The sequence below is a fragment of the Talpa europaea genome, assembly GCF_964194135.1.
Source record: "Talpa europaea genome assembly, chromosome: 15".
Lineage (NCBI taxonomy): Eukaryota > Metazoa > Chordata > Mammalia > Eulipotyphla > Talpidae > Talpa > Talpa europaea.
The window spans coordinates 81,647,444-81,665,790 of NC_140083.1; the positions used below are offsets into that span (position 1 = coordinate 81,647,444).

Sequence of the window (18,347 nt, forward strand, 5' to 3'; positions counted from 1 at the left end):
AGGATCTGGAGGGCGCCCGGGTCCCTAAACTCCAAAAGGAACGCGCCCCACCACCCCTTCAAGCGCTTACCCGGCGGGCCGCGCCCCTGGGGAGGCTGGGAAGTGACTTTATCCGAGTCCCGCCTCCACTGCAAACAATGTTTGCCTCCCCCCCAGGTGCAGTCCCCCCAGAATTTCCTCCACCAGGGGCCCCTGCACCATCCCCTCCGTCCCCTAGGCTCCTCCCTCCCTCCCTCTGACCCCTCTCCCGCCCCTGCAGGACGTCTCTGGTTTATAATTGTCCGTTTGTTTTTGTTGTGTTGTGCTGTATTTTGTATTGTTACTATTTTTCCCCTGATGTAAAATATAAATAAATAAATAAATAAAAACAATCCCACCTACTGGCCTTGTCTGTCTTCTACTGAGAAGAATCTAGACCCAGGAGCCCATCCCAGCAGGGTGCATCACTAAGGTGAGCCCTCCTGCCGCAGGAACACACTCTCCCTGCTGTGACTGCACGCAGAGGCCGCCACACCCTGCAGTCCTTGGCTGCAAATTCCCAGCGGCCCCTCTCATTGTTGCCCACCCCCCCACCCCCACCCCAAGCTCACCATCCCCTCCCCCCACCCCCCCAAGCTCGCCATCCCCTCCCCCCACCCCCCCACCCCTGCCCGATGTCCAAGCCCCAGGACACGCACATGCCACCTCCATCCTGAGCTGCGGGGTGCAGAAACCGGACCCCTCCTAGAGCCCCCAGGCATGGGGGGGTGGGCAAAGCAGGCAGAGGTTTTGTCCTCAAACGTTTTTTAATAAATAGACAAAATCCACTGGCGAGATTAAGCCAACGGAGGGCAGGGCGGAGGGGCTGCTCAGGAGGGACGAGCTCCTGAGTCAGTAGCGGGGAGTCCTTCCCAGCCCTCAGACTAAGGCACTTCAGGGAGACAGACAGTCCTTGGGGTCCCCTCATGCAGGTGACTGGGAGAAGGAGGGGTCAGTGTCCTTCTCCCCACCTTTGCATCAGGACACAGCTGCCCTTCTCTCCCTGCCAACCCCCCATCCCTGATTTACCCCCTCATCTTGCAGCATTCTGGGGAGAGTGTTGGGGGGATTGTCATGGGGGGGACCTGTGCCCCCGAGGAAACATCCACCAAATCCTGATGGGACAGCAGCACCCGTCCCACCCCAGGAGCCGCTCTGAATGGCATGGGGCCCCAGGCCGGGCGGGGGCACGGGCACTAGGCGGTAGCGGGCCCGGGGTGCCCGTCCGCACCCTGCTCGGGGTGCCCGTCGGCAGCGAGCATGGGGTACGCGTCGGGGCCCTCCCGCCGGGGGCTGCCCCAGTTGCTCCTCAGGATCGTGCCTGTCTTCTCCTCCTTGAACTGCTGTCGGTCCTCCCTGGGGATCTTCACCGCATGGTACTGGGGCACTGTGGCCTCGGGGTGCCGCGCCCGCTTGAAGAATCCCACCTGTAAGGACCCAGGCCAGACGTGAGGGGCCTGCAGGGCGGACCCCTTGAGCAAACACCGGCACAGCCGGTTGGTCGCCTTCACCACCATGAGACAGAAAACACCCGCCACAGCAGAGGGGGCTGGGCCGGTCCGGTGCAGAAGGCAGCGCCCCCCAGGTTCTCACAGCAAGAGAATGGCGGGGTGGGGCCCCCCATGCAGGTCCAAAAACATCCCCCTTGGCTCACAGAGTGGGGGCTGGGGTGGAACATCAGGATTGCGCACCCCAAAGGTTTCCACCACCCAAGCTTTCTGAGACCCAACAGCATCACTGAGAACAGGAGCAGGATCTGAGGGAAACCGCGGCCTCCTAGGCCCTGCACAATCCAGACGACCCCCGTGTCACACACTCAGACCCAACGTGCCCACACAGGGCGGCAGCATCTTACAGCAGGACCCTCTTCGCCACGAATGTGGCGGCCTAGTGTCTCCCTAAGTCGTCAAACGTGCTGGCCCTGGCACACCCTTGCACACTCATTCTCAGAGTCATCCAAGATGCAACATGCTCAGACTGCATGGCACCGCCTTGCACACTCATCTGCACACGCATGCCCAGAGAAGACACGCAGGCGGCTCCCTGCACTCCCACATGCTCACACCCTGGAGCCAGCTCCTGCGTGTCTGTGCATGCCCCAGCCCCAGGGGTGTGCACTCGTCCTCCTAACGCCCCAGTGGCCACCCGCCGCCCGCCTCCCAGCACTCACACCACCCTCGTGCAACCTCATCTCTTCACCCCACGTGCCTGGTCCCCTGAACGCTGGGAGCTCTACCGACACTCACACACACACACGTACACGCAGACACATGCATACAACAGTTACCCCACAGTCCCTGGGCCCCCAGCTTCCACGGCAGAGGGCTGCATGGCCAGGCGGGCCCGGTGATAGTTGGTGGGGAAAGATGAGCTCTGGCTGCTCCGGTGGAAGAAGCCACACTGGGGGGTCAGGGGAGGGAGGGGGCAAAAGAGGGGGAGGGTGGGCAGATTGAGGAAGGATGCGGGGCCCTTAACTCTGCTCTGGCCCCCTTCCACGGGAGCAGCAGAGGGGACCCTGGAACCAGGCTCAGGAATGCATGAGTCTCCCCTAAGAGTGGCCAATGAGTCTCCCCTAAGAGTGGCCAATGAGTCTCCCCTAAGAGTGGCCAATGAGTCTCCCCTAAGAGTGGCCAATGAGTCTCCCCTAAGAGTGGCCAGGTCCCCAGCAGCTTGGGGGCCTCAGCTGAGGCCTGGCCCACGGGTGACTCACAGTCTCCAAAGGCCGTGCTTGGCCTGTGACGGACGCTGGGGTGGGGGAGGGGCTCCACAGCGTCTCAAGGACACGCACAGCCCAGCCATGGCCACAGCTCAGCGTGAAAGGGCTGGGTCGACGCGGGCCCCCAGCATGGGGAGGGTCCCAGGGCCACCCCGGAGGCAGCTCCCGGCACGGCTGGCCATTTGGTCCTGGTTCCCTCCCAGCCTTCCACGGCCCGCGCTGGCCCGGCGAGCCGAGCTTCCTGCCTCCGTGTCGCTGCCCCCACGCCCTTCTGGAGAGCGCAGACACCTCTCCTCGTCGACATCAGGCCCTCAGCCCACCCGCCTCCTGCACGGCCCGACCCCAGGAGCGCCTGCCCGCGAGCCTTTCCCCCTGGGGGTTCCATTACACGCCGTCCTTGGTGCCACCACCCGCGCCCGGGACAAAGGTCTCGCCCTGGCCACCGGGCTGCCAACTCTCCGGGACCCAATCTGCCTCTGACTCATCTCTGAAACATCCAGGCTGGTAGAGCCCCCGGGCCTGGCAGGCCAAGGGTCCAGGGCAGAGTTACCGGATGCCCGCGCGAATGGGCCAAGGAGACGCAGCTCGAGACACCCGCCCCGGCACCCCAGGCGCCCCCAGACTCACCTTCCACATGAGCAGCACCAGCAGCGCCAGCACCAGCAGCCCGGCCAGCACGGCCAGGAGGATGATCCACCAGGGGGCGCCCGCGGCCACCACGGCCTCCGGGTCCAGGTAGACCGTCACCGGGATCTGGGGAGCCGGGGCTCGGTGGGGCAAGGCCAGAGCAGCAGGAGAGGGGGGGCTCCCCGTGGCCGGCACCACCCCACTCGCCCCGGCACCCCAGCACCGGCCCTGCAGCTCACCACCGTGGAGGCGTCTCTGAGCAGCAAGTTCTTGATGGAGGACTTCACCGTGATGTTGGCGCGGACGATCACTTCCAGGGACTTCACCGCCGAGTACTCCTAAGGGAACAGGGAGGGGGACCCCCTCTCAATGCCCCAGGCCCCCGCCTCTCGCCCAGCTCCTGGAATTGTAAGGTTTCGGGGCGCACGGGAAATGCAGCACGGAGGGCACCTCTGCCCGCCGCGAGTGAGGCGTGCGTTGGGGACAGGGGCGGGGGAGCTCGGATGCGCCCCAGGGAGGGGGCTGCCGGGAAGAGGAGGCCCCCAGCACCCCAGCAGAGCCCTCACCTCCAGGAAGGTGCTGTTCCAGAGGCGGCCCCAGACGTGCAACACGGCTGCGCGGTCGAAGCTGTAGAGGGGGCAGCTGAACACCACACAGCGGGCCGTGCCCCGGGCGCAGTCCTGAGGAGCGGGACGGGCAAGCCGTGGGCCACGGTGCCGCCAGCGAGCTGCCCGGGGCCACACGGCCCAGGCGTGGCCACGACAGTCTACCCAGCGCCTTCGCCGTGGCTTCCGGGCCCCCGCTCTTGGACCCGCCTCGGCCCAGGCTCCTCACGCTCATCTCTCCTGTTTCGTTACCCCACCTCAGACTCTGCTCCTCCAGAAGTCTCCCCAAATTAACCCTGTGATCCCAACGGCAGCTACCCCAAATCTCGGCTGCTCGGCTTTGAAATGAACGGGCGCTGGCGGGGTCTCTGGCCGCACAGCAGCGCGGAGAGCAGCTTCCCCAGCCGGGGCTCGACCCCGTGACAGCGCCACTGAGCACCAGCTCCCCGCAGGTCAAGGGCTCTGCTCTGGCATCAACGGCGCAAGGGGGCACCCGTGGCACCAGCCGCTGCCTCCCAGGCGTGGTGACTGTCTTGTCAACCTGCCCCGCGTGGCCGACTGCCACGCGTCTTGAGCAGCCAGCCTGGCCCGACACACCCCCGAAGCCCCGGCCCTGCGGCGTGCTCTGTCACACCCCGAAATTCAGCACCGCCCCACCCCGCCCTGCCCTCACCAGGGTGATGTTTTTCTTCCTCTCGGCAGAGGCCACTGGCCACCAGGACGTGCTGGGCTCCTGCTGCCCGCGGGGCTCCTGACGCTCGGGCTGCTCCAGTTCCCGCCGCCTCCTATCTGCGCTGTCTACTTTCTGGAAGGAGGCGCCCGCTGAGTATCCCCCAAGCCCAGCACCCCCAAGGCGCAGCTCCACCCCACCACCTTCCTCCTGGTCCCCAATCCGGCCACACACCCCAGCCCTGGGACATCCTGCAGCGCCCCAGCCCCTCCACCCAGCCCCGGGGCCCCGCCCGCCCCTCAGCCTCACCAGGCCGAGGATGTTGGGCCTGGGGGAGCACAGCCCCTTCTGGCCGGGCCCCCGGCCGCCCTCCAGCTCCACCCGCATGGGGTACAGCAGCCACTTCCCGTTGGCAATCTCGTGGGGCCACATGATGTTGAGGAAAGCAGAGCCCAGGGTGTTGAGGGACTGGCCTTGGTTGGAGACCTGTGGCGCGAGGGAAGTCAGTTTCTGGGCAGGCTCCAGACCCATGGGTGGGGGGGAGGGGGGAACCAGGTGACAGAGGGGCCTCGGGGAGCAGGGGTTTCAACACTCAGGATCCTAGACCCCCCAGGCACCACTCGCGGCCACATCAAACAGGAAAACTCAGGCGGTGTCCCTGGGCGGCATGGGGGAGCCCGTCAAAAAAGGGCAGTTGTGAGGGACACCAGGCCTCCTGATGGCCCCCACTCCCCATGGAGGCCCCAGCAGAGAACCGCCCCCCACCCCCCGCCTGCGTCTACTCAGGGGTGATGGGCGATAAGGCCTCGCCAGGAGCAGGGGCCTGGAGCTCGCTGGAGCAGCGCGTGCCACACCGGCACAGCCCGCCCTGGGGAGGGGACCGGCCCCGGCCTCGCCTCTGCGCCCAGAAGAAAGGCAGGCATCCGAGGTCAGGCGCCAGGACGCTCACCGTGACTTCATACTTGACCTTGCTGCCCACGTCCCGCTCAGACTTCATGGCGCTCTCGCCCACCACCGCGCCGGAGAAGAAGAGCTGCTGGGGGGTGGCCACCCTGCGCGGGGGACAAAACGCGGGCTGGGGCCTGGGGCCGGGCTGCACGGGCGTCGGGAGGCAGAGCCCGGGCGGGGGATCAGAGCCCCAGCAGGGGCGGGGGCGTGCCCAGTGCCCCCCACCCGGCCGCGAGGGCTCACCCCGCGATGGACAGCGGCAGCTCAATGAAGACACGCGCTCGCACCGAGATGGGGTGCAGCTCCTGCTCGCTGATCCTGGAGGGGGAGCGGGGCCCGAGTGGGCAGGAGGCACAGGCACCACCCTCAAGGTCGGGCGAGGACAGCAGAGCCCCTTCCAGGTGGACACCCGTCCGTCTGCCCCCGACCCCACCAGGCTTACGTGGCCAACAGCAGCTCTACCTCCAGTTCCGTGGTCTCGATGGTGATCCCCGAGGTGCTGAGGAGGAGGTAGAAGGCGACCTAGGCCAAGTGCAGAATGGGGGGCGGTCAGGGGACGCAGGGCGCAAGGCAGACAGTTGCCCGGGCAGGGACAAGGACAGATCGCCAACCTGGGCGTCCCTCTTCATGGGGTTCCCCAGCTCACACTCGACGTGGGAGGCGTTCTCATTGGACAGGCACAGCGGCTTCTCCTGGCGCGGGGCGAGCAGAGGTCAGTTTGGGTTCCAGGAGCCCCACGAGAACCCCCCCACCCCGCCGGGGGCCTCACCGCGCCGTCCAGGGCCCGGACTCCTGAGTAACGCAGAGAGGCGGGGAGGGTGACCAGGAGCTGCGCCTCGTGGGCGTCGTCCCCATCGGCCTGGGGCTGGGCTGGGTCCGAGGGCAGGTTGGTGACATTCAGCTCCAGCCCGACGAACGGCTGCCCGCTCATGGCGAACAGGGCTGCGGCCCCGTCTGCATCCCTGGAGGGCCAGATCCCACGGCTCAGACCCAAACACCCTCCCAGCCTCTCCCGCGCCTGCCGCTGCGCCCTCACTGCTGGCCCCGCGCCCCGGCCTCACCTCCGGCGCCTGCCTCCGGCCTTCCCGTGCTCAAGAAGCCAGCGCGGGGGCCCGGGGCCCCGGCCGTCCCAGCTGCACCAGTCACTTACCCTGGCAGGTAACTTAGCCTATCTAGGAGCCTATCTAGGCCTCCACTGCCCATCTCTAAATCGGAGTTAGTCTTGTCCTTCCTCACCGGGCTGGGAAGGCCGCGGTGCGATGGACGTGTGTGCCCTGCCCGTGACGTGTGTGGTGTGGACTGTGACTCCCCCAGGGGAGCCCCCGTGTCCCCTCGCAGCTCACTGGCCTTCATCCTGCTATTTTCTAAATCACCAGCAGGTCCTCCCCAGCCCTCTCTCTCTCTCTCTGCAGACCCAGGCCCGTTCCTCGAGCTTTTGCCCACGCACCCCACCCGCTCCCGCGCCCCCCTCACATGGGCAGAGGCTGGAACTCCATGTCACTGATCCGCGCGCAGAAGCGGGCCTGACCCAGCTGCAGATTGCTCTGGCAAATCTTGTCCTCGCCGCAGCCTTGCTTCAGGAAGTGGATCTGGAGAGAGATTTGGGGGGGTCATTCCAAGGGCCAAGGCATACGGTGTCACCGAGGCACAGGGTGAGCATCACAGCATGAAAGCAGCTGTGTTCGGCTCTCAGCTCTGCTCTTCTCAGCCACGCGTCAGGGAGCTGCTTCCTGAACCGCTCGGAGCCGCATCCCTATGGGTAACGCGATGGGAGTTTCACGAAGCCGTGGTAGGAATCAGGTCAGGCCACACCACGCTCCCCCGCCTTCCTGGCGTGTAACTGCGCCCACATTTGGAATGGAAAGAGCATGCGCCCCACACTGGCCATGAGGACCTCACAAAGAGCTCTGTGCGCCCACCACGGTTGGCCAGGATGGAAATGAGCCGAGGACCTGGGCGCCTACATTTGAAGGTGACGACCCCCCACCGTCCTGAATGACTGTGCGGAAAACGGAGGAGCACTGGGCCCTCTGACTAGCAACGCCTGATTGCCTGGACCACTTCCGGTCTGGGGCCTACGTGCGACAGCACCTCAGACAGCAGGAGCCACTGCAGCGGCTTTCGAGCCATGAATGAGCGTCACTGTGACGGGTGAGGCTCACCCTTCCCACCTCCCTTTCCGGGGGCCCATGCGCACCTCTGCCCGCTGGGTGCTGGGCTGGTGGGCATTGAGGATGGGGGCCACAGGGGGCAGCCCCTGGCCAGGAGCCTGTCGCCGGAGCCGAGGGGTCTGGAGACTGTAGGACAGGGTCACCACAATGGCCCGAAGCTTGTCTTTGACATTCTCCTGGGAAGGGGAAAGACAGACGTGGATGCTAGAACAATCCCCAGGCCCCACTCCCCAAAGCCCCAGCCGGGTTTAACATTCTTAAACCTAAGATTCTGGAGACCTGAGCAAGGAGGGAGGGCGGCTGGGGTGGAGAAGGGAGGAGACCCCGGACTGAGTGCTGCGAGGACCAGGTGTGACCCTGGAAACGGCCGCCCATTCCCAGGAAGCACCGAGCCCAGGAGCGAGAGAGCGGCAGCCCGCACACCGGCCTCCCCAAAGCCAGGTCTCGGCTGCGGCGCGCGTTAGAATGGAAGCTCAAGGCCTCGGGGCGAGGACATCACGTGGCCTCTCTCGGAGGCCGCGGGCCCGTGTCCACCTGGAGCTGGAACACGGCGTCTCCACAGTCTCGGTCATGCTGGTGCTTCAGCCACACGGTGCCTGAGGCCTGGTGTTTGGGGTCATCCAGACTCCGGTTCAGGAAGGTCACTCGGGGGACCTGGCCCCGAAGCCGCCGGTCCGTGTCCCCGTCGATCAAGTAGTCCAGGGCTGTGGCGCGGGGAGAGGGGAGGGTGTGGCCTGGGGCGGTGAGTGGGAGGCTGCTCCGATCTGCACCCCCTGCCCCAGGGCGCCCTTCTCTCCGCCTCAGAGGGCCCCCCTGCGACCCGGGGAGGGGGCCTCACTCACCCACAATAGGGCTGTAGCTGCTGGGGGCCGCGACGTAGCTGAAGCAGACGCGGAGGTCCACGCTGTAGGGCAGAGCGCAGCTCCTGAGCCACGCAAGGCTGCAGCCAGGGCATCCCCCGGCCTGACCACCCCCGCCCCAGCCCCCAAGAAGGCAGAGACGGGGGGGGAACAGGGGAACGCCAGACCCCGAGCCTCCCCGCGCCCGCTCACCAGACCGAGTGGCCGCCAGCACAGTTGGGCTGCTCCAGGTCGACGGCTCGTGGCGAGATGAAGAGCTCGTGGGACACGTGGAGGACGGGCCTGGCCCTGGGAGGCACAGAGGGCAAGAGGCTGGAGCAGGAAGGCGGCAGCGTCTTCAGCGTCGGCCCCGGCCCGGGGTGGGGTGCGGGCCCGGCGGGAGGCGGCAGAGCAGGCGGCGGGCTCACCTGAAGAGCACGGCGGCGTCGGCCAGGGACCCCACCAGCAGGTCGGGGTAGTGGTTCCCATCCACGTCCAGGCCGCCGGACAGAGAGTAGCCGAAGGTCTTTATGCCCACGGCTTCGCCCTCCAGCACCTGCAGGACCAGCCCGTGAGCCCCCCGCGCCCATCACTCCAGCCTCTCCCGCCCCGCCAGCCCCGCAGCCCCCCGGCCCTGCACCTGTGAAGGCTTGACGACCACCCCCAGGCTGCTGCCGTGGTAGATGAAGACCTTCCCGTGCCCATCGAAGGGGGCCCCCACGGCGATGTCTGCAGGCATGGGGGGGCGGTCAGGCTTGGGGGGCCACGGGGCGACGCCACGCAGTTCCACATCATTCGTGTTCTAGCTCTCTAGGAGGCTATCGCGTCCCCGGGCACCTGGCAAGCGTCCTGTCTAACCCCCTCAGCCGGTGCAAGTAGCCGCAGCCCGGAGCTCGAGCAGCTCGACGAGACCACGAAGCTGACAAGGCTCCGCGGCGAGTCCAGGGCTGCCTCCCCCCACCACCCACCACCCCCACCCCGGAGACCTCAGCCCTCGCCCGGCCCGGCCCTGCCCCTGCCTCCCGCCTCGGCCTCCCTGGCCGCCCCTCCCACCTGGGAAGCCATCTTGATTGAGGTCCCCCAGGACAGCCAGGCTGATCCCGAACATGGAGTCAGGGGCGCCACAGAGCCGGAGAGGGGAGACCCCAGCCCAGTGACCGCCCTGGTTCATGTACACGTACACGGCGCCCCCCAGCTCCTCTTGGCGCTCAAAGAAGTAGGGGGCACCCACGACCAAGTCTGTCCAGCTAGGGCGGGAGGGGAGAATGTCGGTGGGGGCACCGTCTAGCCAGGGGGGTCGGGAGAGGCCAGAGGCCCCTCAGACCGCCCAGACCCAGCCCCCCCTGGGCGCCTCCCCGCTCCGCCCCGCTCACCCATCGTTGTTGAGGTCGGCCACGGCCAGCGAGGAGCCGAAGCCCGAGGTCAGGCGCTCCCCGGCCAGCAGGACCTCGGGCACCAGGCGGCTGGCGCTGTCTTTGCGCAGAATGACCACAGCGCCCTTGTGGTTGGCGCGGGGGGCGCCTGCCACGAAGCTCAGCTCCTCCGCACGCACCAGACCCTTCCCGGAGTCGATGGAGAAACCTGGGGGGGCGACTCCCCCGTGAGCCCACAGCCCCCGAGACTCAGGAGCCAGAGCGTCCCCTGTCCCCGCGCTCGTCCGCAGCCAAAAGGCGGCCTCACCACCCAGATGGACCCCTCTTCCTGCCCCGGAGGCCAAGCAGCCTCCTGGCTCCAGGGACGGGCGCTCAGCTGTCTCGCCGAGTTCCAGGCTCTCGGCCCGGGCGCGCGAGGGAAGAAGAAGAAGCCGCGTCTGAGCCCCGAGGCTGAAGCTGGCAGAGCGGGGGCATCCCAGACCCCCTGCACGCAGGAGGGACCTGCTCCCCTCGGCACCCAGGAGGCCAATCCCTGCACGGCACCTTCTTTGCCCCCAGCCCCCCATCCTGGCCCGGAGGGGAAGTTTCCCCGCGGAGAGAGGTGGGGCCCGCCCAGGCGGAGCAGCTGGGGAAGAGCCTGACGCCCTGAACATCTCGCGGGTCGCTCCTTGCAGAGCCGCGATGCAAGGGTTCCCCACGGCCCACAGCCTGCCCTCGGGGGAAGCCCCCCAAGGCCTCCCCTCCTTCCTTCCCAGGAAGTCTCAGCCCGCCTGGATCCTCAGAGACCCGTTCACAGCCCCGGGCATCCACCCCGGGCCGCTTCTCTTCAGCGGGCGCCCCGGGCCCACCTCCGCTCTACAGTGCGGCCCCAGCATGTCGCCCCGGGCGTGTGCTTGGGGGGTCGAGCAGGAGGAAGAAGGGAGGCCAGACAAAGCCCCCAGGGCCCCGGAGCACACGGGGAGGCGCTTACAAACCTAAGTAGCTATTCAGGGCCAAGTCTCCGGCCGGTCCTGGGAGCCGGTCAGCGGGGTCCAAACTTTTATACACCAGCTGGTCAGGGTCTGAGCTATCAATGTTGGTCACAAAGAGCAGCCCTGCGGGGCGGTCGGGGGGACACACCAGGGGAGGGACGTCCAGGGCCGGGGCCCCGGAGCAGAGACAGAGGCGGACAGGAAGACGAGAGAGAAGGCAGGAGGGAGAGACGGAGAAAGGCCAGGACAGACACGGATAACCGGAGACGGAGACGGAGACGAAGGGGCGGGAGCACGGAGGGGCGAGAGAGAGGAGCAGAGGGTTAGGGCGGCTCGCGCCGGGAGGCGTCCCTACCAAGGTAGCTGTTGGCGGGGACCGGGATGAGGCGGGGGTCCTGCTCCTTCTCACCCCCCGCCTCGTAGGGCCCGTCGTCCAGGTGCGCCAGGTCGGCTGAGCCCTGCACGCAGAGCTCCACCCTGGCGGTGCCTGCAAGGACAGACCCGTCAGTGCCCCGGCCGCCGCCGGGCACCCTCGGGCCAGGCAGGAGGGAGGCGGCACACAGGCAACCCCTCTTCTCCTTTCCAGCCCCGTCTCCGCCTCCCTCCCCCGTCCAAGCTTCGTGGGGCCCCCGGACTTGGCCTCGTGGGGCCCCGGACTTGGCCTCACACTCACCGAGAGTCAGCTCGGCCGCCGGCAGCGTGCAGAGACGGGAGTGGGGGAGATGAGGCGCGGCGGGTGCCGGAGCGTGCAGGCCCCGCCGCGGAGCAGGCCCAGCCAGGCACGGGGGGCCATGCCAGCATGTTGAGGAACACTCGGCCATGCGCAGGAGAGGAAACACCCCCGCTCGAGCGTGTGCTGACACGACGGGGCGGAGGCGTGGCGGGGCGGCCCCGAGGCAGTGAGCAGGTGGGCATGCGAGGCCGCGTGCTGCCCCCAGCCTTTCCTGAGGTCGCAGGACCTCCCCGCCCCCGGGGCGACTCACCCTTCCAGTTGTAGGTTCCCGGGGCCCCAAAGAGGAGGTAGTGGCTGTCGGGGGAGAAGGCGGCCGCGGCGCCTTGTTGGCAGAATCCGAATTGCTCGTGGCCCTGCGGGCGCCCCTCGCAGAACTTCCACTCGCCGCCGTCCAGCTCGTCCCGGACGGCCAGGTCCTGGCTCAGCACAAAGCAGCGGCCGATCACGTCCCTCGTCTCCAGGGTCTGGGCCACGCGCTGCCGAGTCTCGTAGCGGTGCGCGCACGTCTGTGTGTGGAAGGGGCAGGGGTCGTCCACGGCCGGGCCGGGGCCTGCCGGATCTGCCCTGCCCGCGGGCACGCATTGGCAGGCGCAGATGCCCACGTGCACACACACGCACACGCACACCCACTCACGTAGGCAAGCACCACCGGGTGTGTATACACAGCACCCACGCGCCCGTCTGCACCCATCCTTGGCCGGCCCTGGCCACCCACGGGCACGCCTCAGGCAGCGCCCAGCTCCTGCCTCCAGCGACACTCAGACTGAAGATCCCCGACGGGCTGAGCTTGGACCCGCCCCGGCCCTGGTCTGCGAAGAGCTTCCTCGCCTCTCTAGCTCCCAGCACCGCTTCTGCCTGACAGTCTGACTCCAGCCACCCGCCTGCACGCGTCTCTCCTCCGCGCGCCTCCTCTGGAGCTTTATGGACCTGGGACTCTGTCACTCATTTCACACTCGCCGCGCTCCACCCCATCTGCCGTGACGTGTGTTATCAACCCTGCGTGCGCGTGTCCGTGGGAGACACCGCGAGGAGCAGACACAGAGAGACAGAGGACGGGACCCTCCATGACTACGCAGCAGGTTGTTTGAGCCCCTTTTTCTGTCTGTGTCGCTTTATATGTCTCCTCTCGGAAACTAGCACAGCGCCTGATCTTAGTAGATTCTCAGTAAGGGCCTCCCTGGTGGCACAAAGAGTTAAGTCTCGGCACTATCAAGCTGTCCACAGCCACGGCAGCACAAGTTCGATCCCAGGACAGCCAGGAGCTACCCACATGGCGCAGCAGACCTCTCCTGTCTCCCTACTGCTCCCCTCAGCAGTGTATTTCAGTGGATCTGCCTGTTCTGCTCCCCACTCTGTCTCTGGTGAATCCTCTCACCCACCCCCTGCCACCTCTGGCCTGCACCCCAGTTCTTGTATGCATACATAAATAAATCTTTAAAAAAAAAAAAAAGATTCTCAGTAAGAGTCTGGCAAGGGATAGAGAGATGAATGATTAAATCCGTAAGGACAGGGCCCTGTCTTGCACATTGTTACATCTCCCTGAGGTCCTGGGAATCAAATCACCACACCACACGCCCAGCCTGAGCGCCGCAGCAGGACTGGCGTAGCGCGTGCGCACACCCTGGGCCGCGCCGTCACCAGAGGTACTCACGACAATCTTGCCCCCAGGCCCCTGGCTCCGAACACTGACTCCCAGCCACTGGTTCTCCTTGCTCTCCTTCTGCACATCAGCTGGAGGCAGGACACCGGGAATTAGGGGAGGGAAGAGGAGGCCAAGTCCCCGCTTCCAGCCTCGGGGCCCTCCCCCTGCGCCAGCCCGCAGGGCCGCACCTCCCCGGTCGATGTCCACTCTGTGGCAGTCCGTCTCCTCCGCGCTGAGCGGACACGCAAAGAGGCCTCCAGTGCGATTCGCTTGCTGCCCGGGCAGGGCCAGGGCCTGGGGAGCGCCCACCAGCAGCCTGCAGGACGGGCGGGGCAGGGGTGAGAGCAGAGCCCCGTCCCCAGAGCCACCCAGGCCCAGCCGCAGCCCCAGCCCTGGCAAGGGCTAAGTAACACCTCTGGCCATGCAGTCATCCCGTGCCGTGTGTGTATGGTCTGGGTGAGGGACCAACACGCACGCCAGGTGTCTACGCACACACGCACTCACACGCACACACGCACACGCCAACCAAGCAGCCTGGCCAGGTCTGCCCATGGTTTGAAAGAACCGCCTGTTCCCGGCACCTGTTCCTGACTAGGCCGTCCCCACCGGCTCCCTGGCCCCATCCCAGGCTCTGGCCTCCTCCCCCACCCTGGGCCAGCTGAAAGCCTCCCAGAAATGCCAGGAACGCTGCAAGCAAAAGTCACAGTGACCCAGAGTGGCACCAGGTGGAGGCCCAGGGACCAGCTTCGGAGGCCAAGCGTGAGGCGAGATACAGGCCTGCTTCCCACCACAGAAGACCCCAGCCCCCCACAGCCCAGGCTTCTCTCAGACACCCCGCTGGCAGGGCGGGAGGGGTGACTTCTGCCTCCAGCCCTGTCCTCCTCGTGGCCCCCAAATCCTCCATTCTCTGCCCCATCTTCCTGCTCCTCCCCACACCCATGATTTTCCCTTCTCCGCACCCACCCACCACGCCGTTCCCCCCGCCCCGTCCAGCCTTCTCTCCCACCTCCCCCTCAGACGCTTTCCCAGCTACAACTTTCTTGGCAGGACATTTTTCCATCCTCACAGCCAAGGCTTCTTCCCCGGGGGAGGACTGGGCTGGGAATGGAGGCTGCCTGGGTCTCCCGGGGCTAAACCCCCAGGCCAGGAGTGAAAACGGGTGAGGTGAGGTGATTGGCACCAGCTGCCCGCAACTTGCTCTCTTCAAAGAAGGAGCAGGACGAACCTGGAACCTCGAGGTCTGCCTCCTACATCCTCCCTCCGCCTCCCCTGCCGAGGGGGCAGGCGCGAGGCCCGAAGCCCTGTGGGACAAGATTGCAGGCGGCATCTGCGGGGCGCTGTGCCAGCGCTGATGGCTCAGGGACGGGGGCACTGAGCCGCTCTCCCTCCCCTGAGCAGCTGTCATCCCGTGTCAGAGCCAATGTCGAGAGGAGACGGCTGGGGAGTGGCAGGAAGGAGAGCCTGCACTTGGCACCCGCTAAAAACTGTTTACTGAGAGCCCATCAGCTGCAAGGCCTGTGGCAAGCGCTGGTGAGACAAGGACGGAATATTTATCCAGCACCTACTGTGGGTCGGGCCCTGGGCTGATGCCAGGGGTGTGGGGAACGCGCATTACTCACGCTCTACCTGCGTGCCGGGCGCCAGGCCTGGCAAGTTGTGTGCATTATCTCATTTAACGGTCACATCACTCCCATGTAAGGCTTTTCCCTCACGCACAGACAGCACTTAGCCAACTGAAAGCAAATCCCCACCTGCCTCGCTCCAACACCCAGTCGTCTCCCAGTACACCCGGGGGCCGCCCGTCTTCAGAAATGGGAGGGAGGGGAAGGAACGGGCCCCGAGCAGGGAAAAAAAAAAAAGGAAACAGGTGGCATGGGTGGCCGGCCGGTCTGCAGCCAAGCCAGCACAGCCCCCCATCTCCGAGCACAGTGGGGCATCTCTCGGGAGCCTGGGGCTGTCCTTCACCTTCGCGCCTGCCCCACAGGAGGCAGCAGGGCCTGCTTGCAGAACCCACATTTCATGGGAGGTGACGCTCAGAGACACCCAGGCCTCAAGTGGCCAGTGCGCAGCGAAGCCCCTGGGCCAGCTCGCAGGCGGTGTTCGGTGCTCCCGCTCCCCTGGAGGCCAAGGGAGGGAGCACGGAGACAGAGGGCTCCACGTGCGGAAAGAGGCTGAGCCCTTGGACGAGCTGGGCCCCTCCTCGGGGGAGAACAGGCCAGCCCCTCCGGGACAGGCGCTCCCACCAGCAGCCCCTCCCGCCCCGCCACCTCTGTCCCAGTCTCCCACACCTCCTGGCTTTACCCCGCCACCCCCAGGCACCCCACCTCTCTGGCCAGAACAGTAGCCGCAGCTGAAGTCCCGGCAGAGGGAGAGGCAGCCGGGGCAGAGGGAGTCCCCGGGGCCCGGCTGCGTGGAGGCAAAGGAGAGGCGCACGACCACGGCCCTCCCCACCCTCCGCGCACCTCCCTCCAGCCCACGGCCCGCCGTCCCCGACGCTCAGGCCGGTGGCCCTCGGGAGGGTAGTGGCCAGCGGGCTGGCTCGGGCCTGGGGATGCTCTGCCAAGCCGTTGGGCCCAGGCTCACGGCGAGGCGCTGAGCTCTTCCCTCCCCTGTGGGCCGCAACTCAAGACAGTGAGACACTCGTGGTGGGCCTTGCGCTATTCAAAGCGATTTGCCTATGTCAAGAACTGTCTGGCCCCCACAGCAGCTCTACGTGGCAGCCTCGTGTTCGTCCCCGGCTGAGAGCAGAAGGAGTAACAAAGCCGAAACCCCCCAGCAAAGCTTAGACTCCAGGTCTCATCCAGGCTGAATCAAAGACATCAAGCACAGCTGGGTGCTTGCAGCTGGTGAGCGCCCTGAAACTCAAACGCTAAGGACGCCCCAAGGTACCTGGCCGGTCTCTCGTCAGCCACCGGGCAGCAGAGCGCCCCCTGCTGGAGCAAATGCAGGGTGAGGCGAAAAGGCCCCCCTGGGAATACCCTGAGCTTGGCCCTGGGAGACAGACTCAGGGGCCACCTTCAGAGAGGAGGGGGGGTGAGAAGAAACGAAGCTATTATAAATAACCTAGAATTTGCCTGGAAATAGCTCTGAGGGTTCGGCATGTCCTAAAAAGGCCTCCAGCCCTGGGACTCTGGCAGATGGTGGAAGGAGGGAGGGAAAGAGACAAAGATGAGGGAAGACGCCGATGAAAGACTGCAGAGGTGAAGCCAGCTGCTTGCTCTCCCTTCCAAGATTTGGGGTACCACTGGCCCTGATCCCGGATGACAAGATGATGGGAGGAGAAAGATTAAAGACCCCCTCTCTGCCCGCAGGCAGCAGGAGCTGGGGGGAGAGTCCCTGGGGACAGCATTGATCCTGGTAATGGACACTTAGTGTGGCTTAGGCACTGGCCTAGGAGAGAAAATCCCCCTGGCAGGAGGGGCTGGGAGGCTTTCTTCCCTTTCTTGCTTCTCTCTCTTTCTCTCTCTCTCTTTTTTTTTTTAAGGGGGAAATAAGGTTTATTAACAAAGGCAGCGAGGGAGGAAGAGAGAAGGAGAAATAAATTAATTGACCAACACATGGTCAAACACCATCTGTCCTGTTACCAGGCTGTACCGGGATGCCAGTCGGGTCTGCAGAAGCAAGAAGAGCTCTTGCTTCTCTGTTTAACATCATACAGGTAGCTGCGGCCAATGAGGCGAGAGGCATGGCAGCCCCGGCCCGGCGCAGCACCGCGGGCATCTCCCAGGAGCCCCGACCTGGTAGGGAAAAGGCTGGAATCCTCTGCCCCCCACTCTCCCTGCCTGGAATACCCACTGCTGGGATCCCAGGAGCTGGAAATCTCCTGAGCAGGAGGAAGGGGAAGAGGCTGCCAGCATCCTTGCTGGACTGTCTCACGGCCGCTGCTACAAACTTGTGGGGGTTCTGGTTGCTGACACCATCTATGGCCAAATCACCCAGCGCAGGCTGCCCGCCCGCCTGGACCTTCTCCCAACCTTCCTGCCTTCTAGAGCCCGGGCAGCGGCAGGTCTCTCCCGGCCTCCCCGTGCCTGCGGCCCTCCCACGGTCCATAGATGCTCTGCAGGACGTTGCTTCTGGAATCTCCTCTCCAACCTTCCCGTGGCACCTTCACCCTCACTGTATTTTCCTCTCCTCCTTCCCTAAGCTGAGAGGAAAGGCTGTGCCTCCCCTCCCAGGCGGGGAGCCTGCGGCAAGGGGCCGCCACAACCCCCGGGAGGAAAGGCTGCGAGGATGCAAGCTGGGAGGCAAGGGCAGAGAAGCTCCTGCCCCAGCCCAGCCCCTGGGTCTCCAGGCCTGCGGGTTCGCCTCCAGGCCCACGGAGGGCGTGGGGTGTTTGTGGGCCGCCCCTGTCCTGGTGGGATGGGGCGCTGGAGAGAAGCGGGCTGCGGGGATCTGCGGCTGGGTGCGGACGCCGGGCGGGCGCAGCGACTCACCAGCTCCGGGGTCGGGGCTGCAGCTGTCGGTGCAGAGCCACGGAGAAGCCGAAGAGGCTCCCCGGCTCGCCCTCCTTGCTCAGGGCGCCCAGCACGTCCAGATTGAAGGCGCCGGCCCCTGGGAAGAGCAGCCCGGCGAGCGAGGCGCCAAGAAGGCAGCGGATCGCGGGAGCGCCCCAAGTTTCGCGACCCGGAGTCCTGGCCATGGGGGGAAACTAGCGCGCGCTCCCCGAGTGCCGGGCCCCCCAAGGCTGGCCTCCGAGGTCCGAGTTCGCCGGCCCTGCAGGGTGTCTCCGCGTCCCGCCCTCGCCGCGCTCTCGGCCGCCCCGGCACCGGCTCCGGCCACTGCAGCCGCCGGGCGTGCGCTCCCGCACCCGCCCCGCCGGGCCGCCCCGCCCCGCCCCGCCCCGCCCCGCGCGCCCCGCCCCGCCCCGCGCGCCCCGCCCCGCGGCAGGTGGAGGCCGCCCCGCCCCGCCCCGCCCCGCCCCGCGGCAGGTGGAGGCCGCCCCGCCGCGCGAGGGACGCCCCGGCCCGCGGTTCGGGGTGGGAACCGGCGGGCGCGCACCCCGCCCCGGCCCCGCCGCGCTCCGGCCCCGCGCGC

The 18,347-nt window shown here is 66.5% G+C and overlaps 1 protein-coding gene across 3 annotated transcripts; it reads right to left on the bottom strand.

Moving 5' to 3' along the window:
- Positions 1–1,214: 1,214 nt before the first annotated feature.
- On the bottom strand, positions 1,215–17,952 carry ITGA7 (integrin subunit alpha 7; the record flags this gene model as incomplete). Of its 3 annotated transcripts, none has more annotated exons than XM_084254806.1 (26): positions 1,215–1,445; positions 3,362–3,487; positions 3,601–3,699; positions 3,928–4,041; positions 4,640–4,771; positions 4,946–5,122; positions 5,586–5,688; positions 5,828–5,902; positions 6,027–6,106; positions 6,196–6,276; positions 6,354–6,546; positions 7,058–7,173; positions 7,782–7,931; positions 8,290–8,459; positions 8,598–8,659; positions 8,808–8,903; positions 9,023–9,150; positions 9,235–9,323; positions 9,648–9,841; positions 9,968–10,175; positions 10,942–11,061; positions 11,294–11,425; positions 11,922–12,177; positions 13,323–13,402; positions 13,502–13,629; positions 17,747–17,952. In XM_084254806.1, the coding sequence occupies 26 exons, from the start codon at positions 17,950–17,952 to the stop codon at positions 1,215–1,217; spliced, it is 3,546 nt and encodes a 1,181-aa protein (XP_084110932.1). The 3 variants fall into 3 exon arrangements, with proteins under 3 accessions (XP_084110932.1, XP_084110931.1, XP_084110933.1); XM_084254805.1 differs by having other exon boundaries at positions 9,603–9,841; XM_084254807.1 differs by lacking the exon at positions 10,942–11,061.
- Between the last annotated feature and the right edge of the window lie 395 nt (positions 17,953–18,347).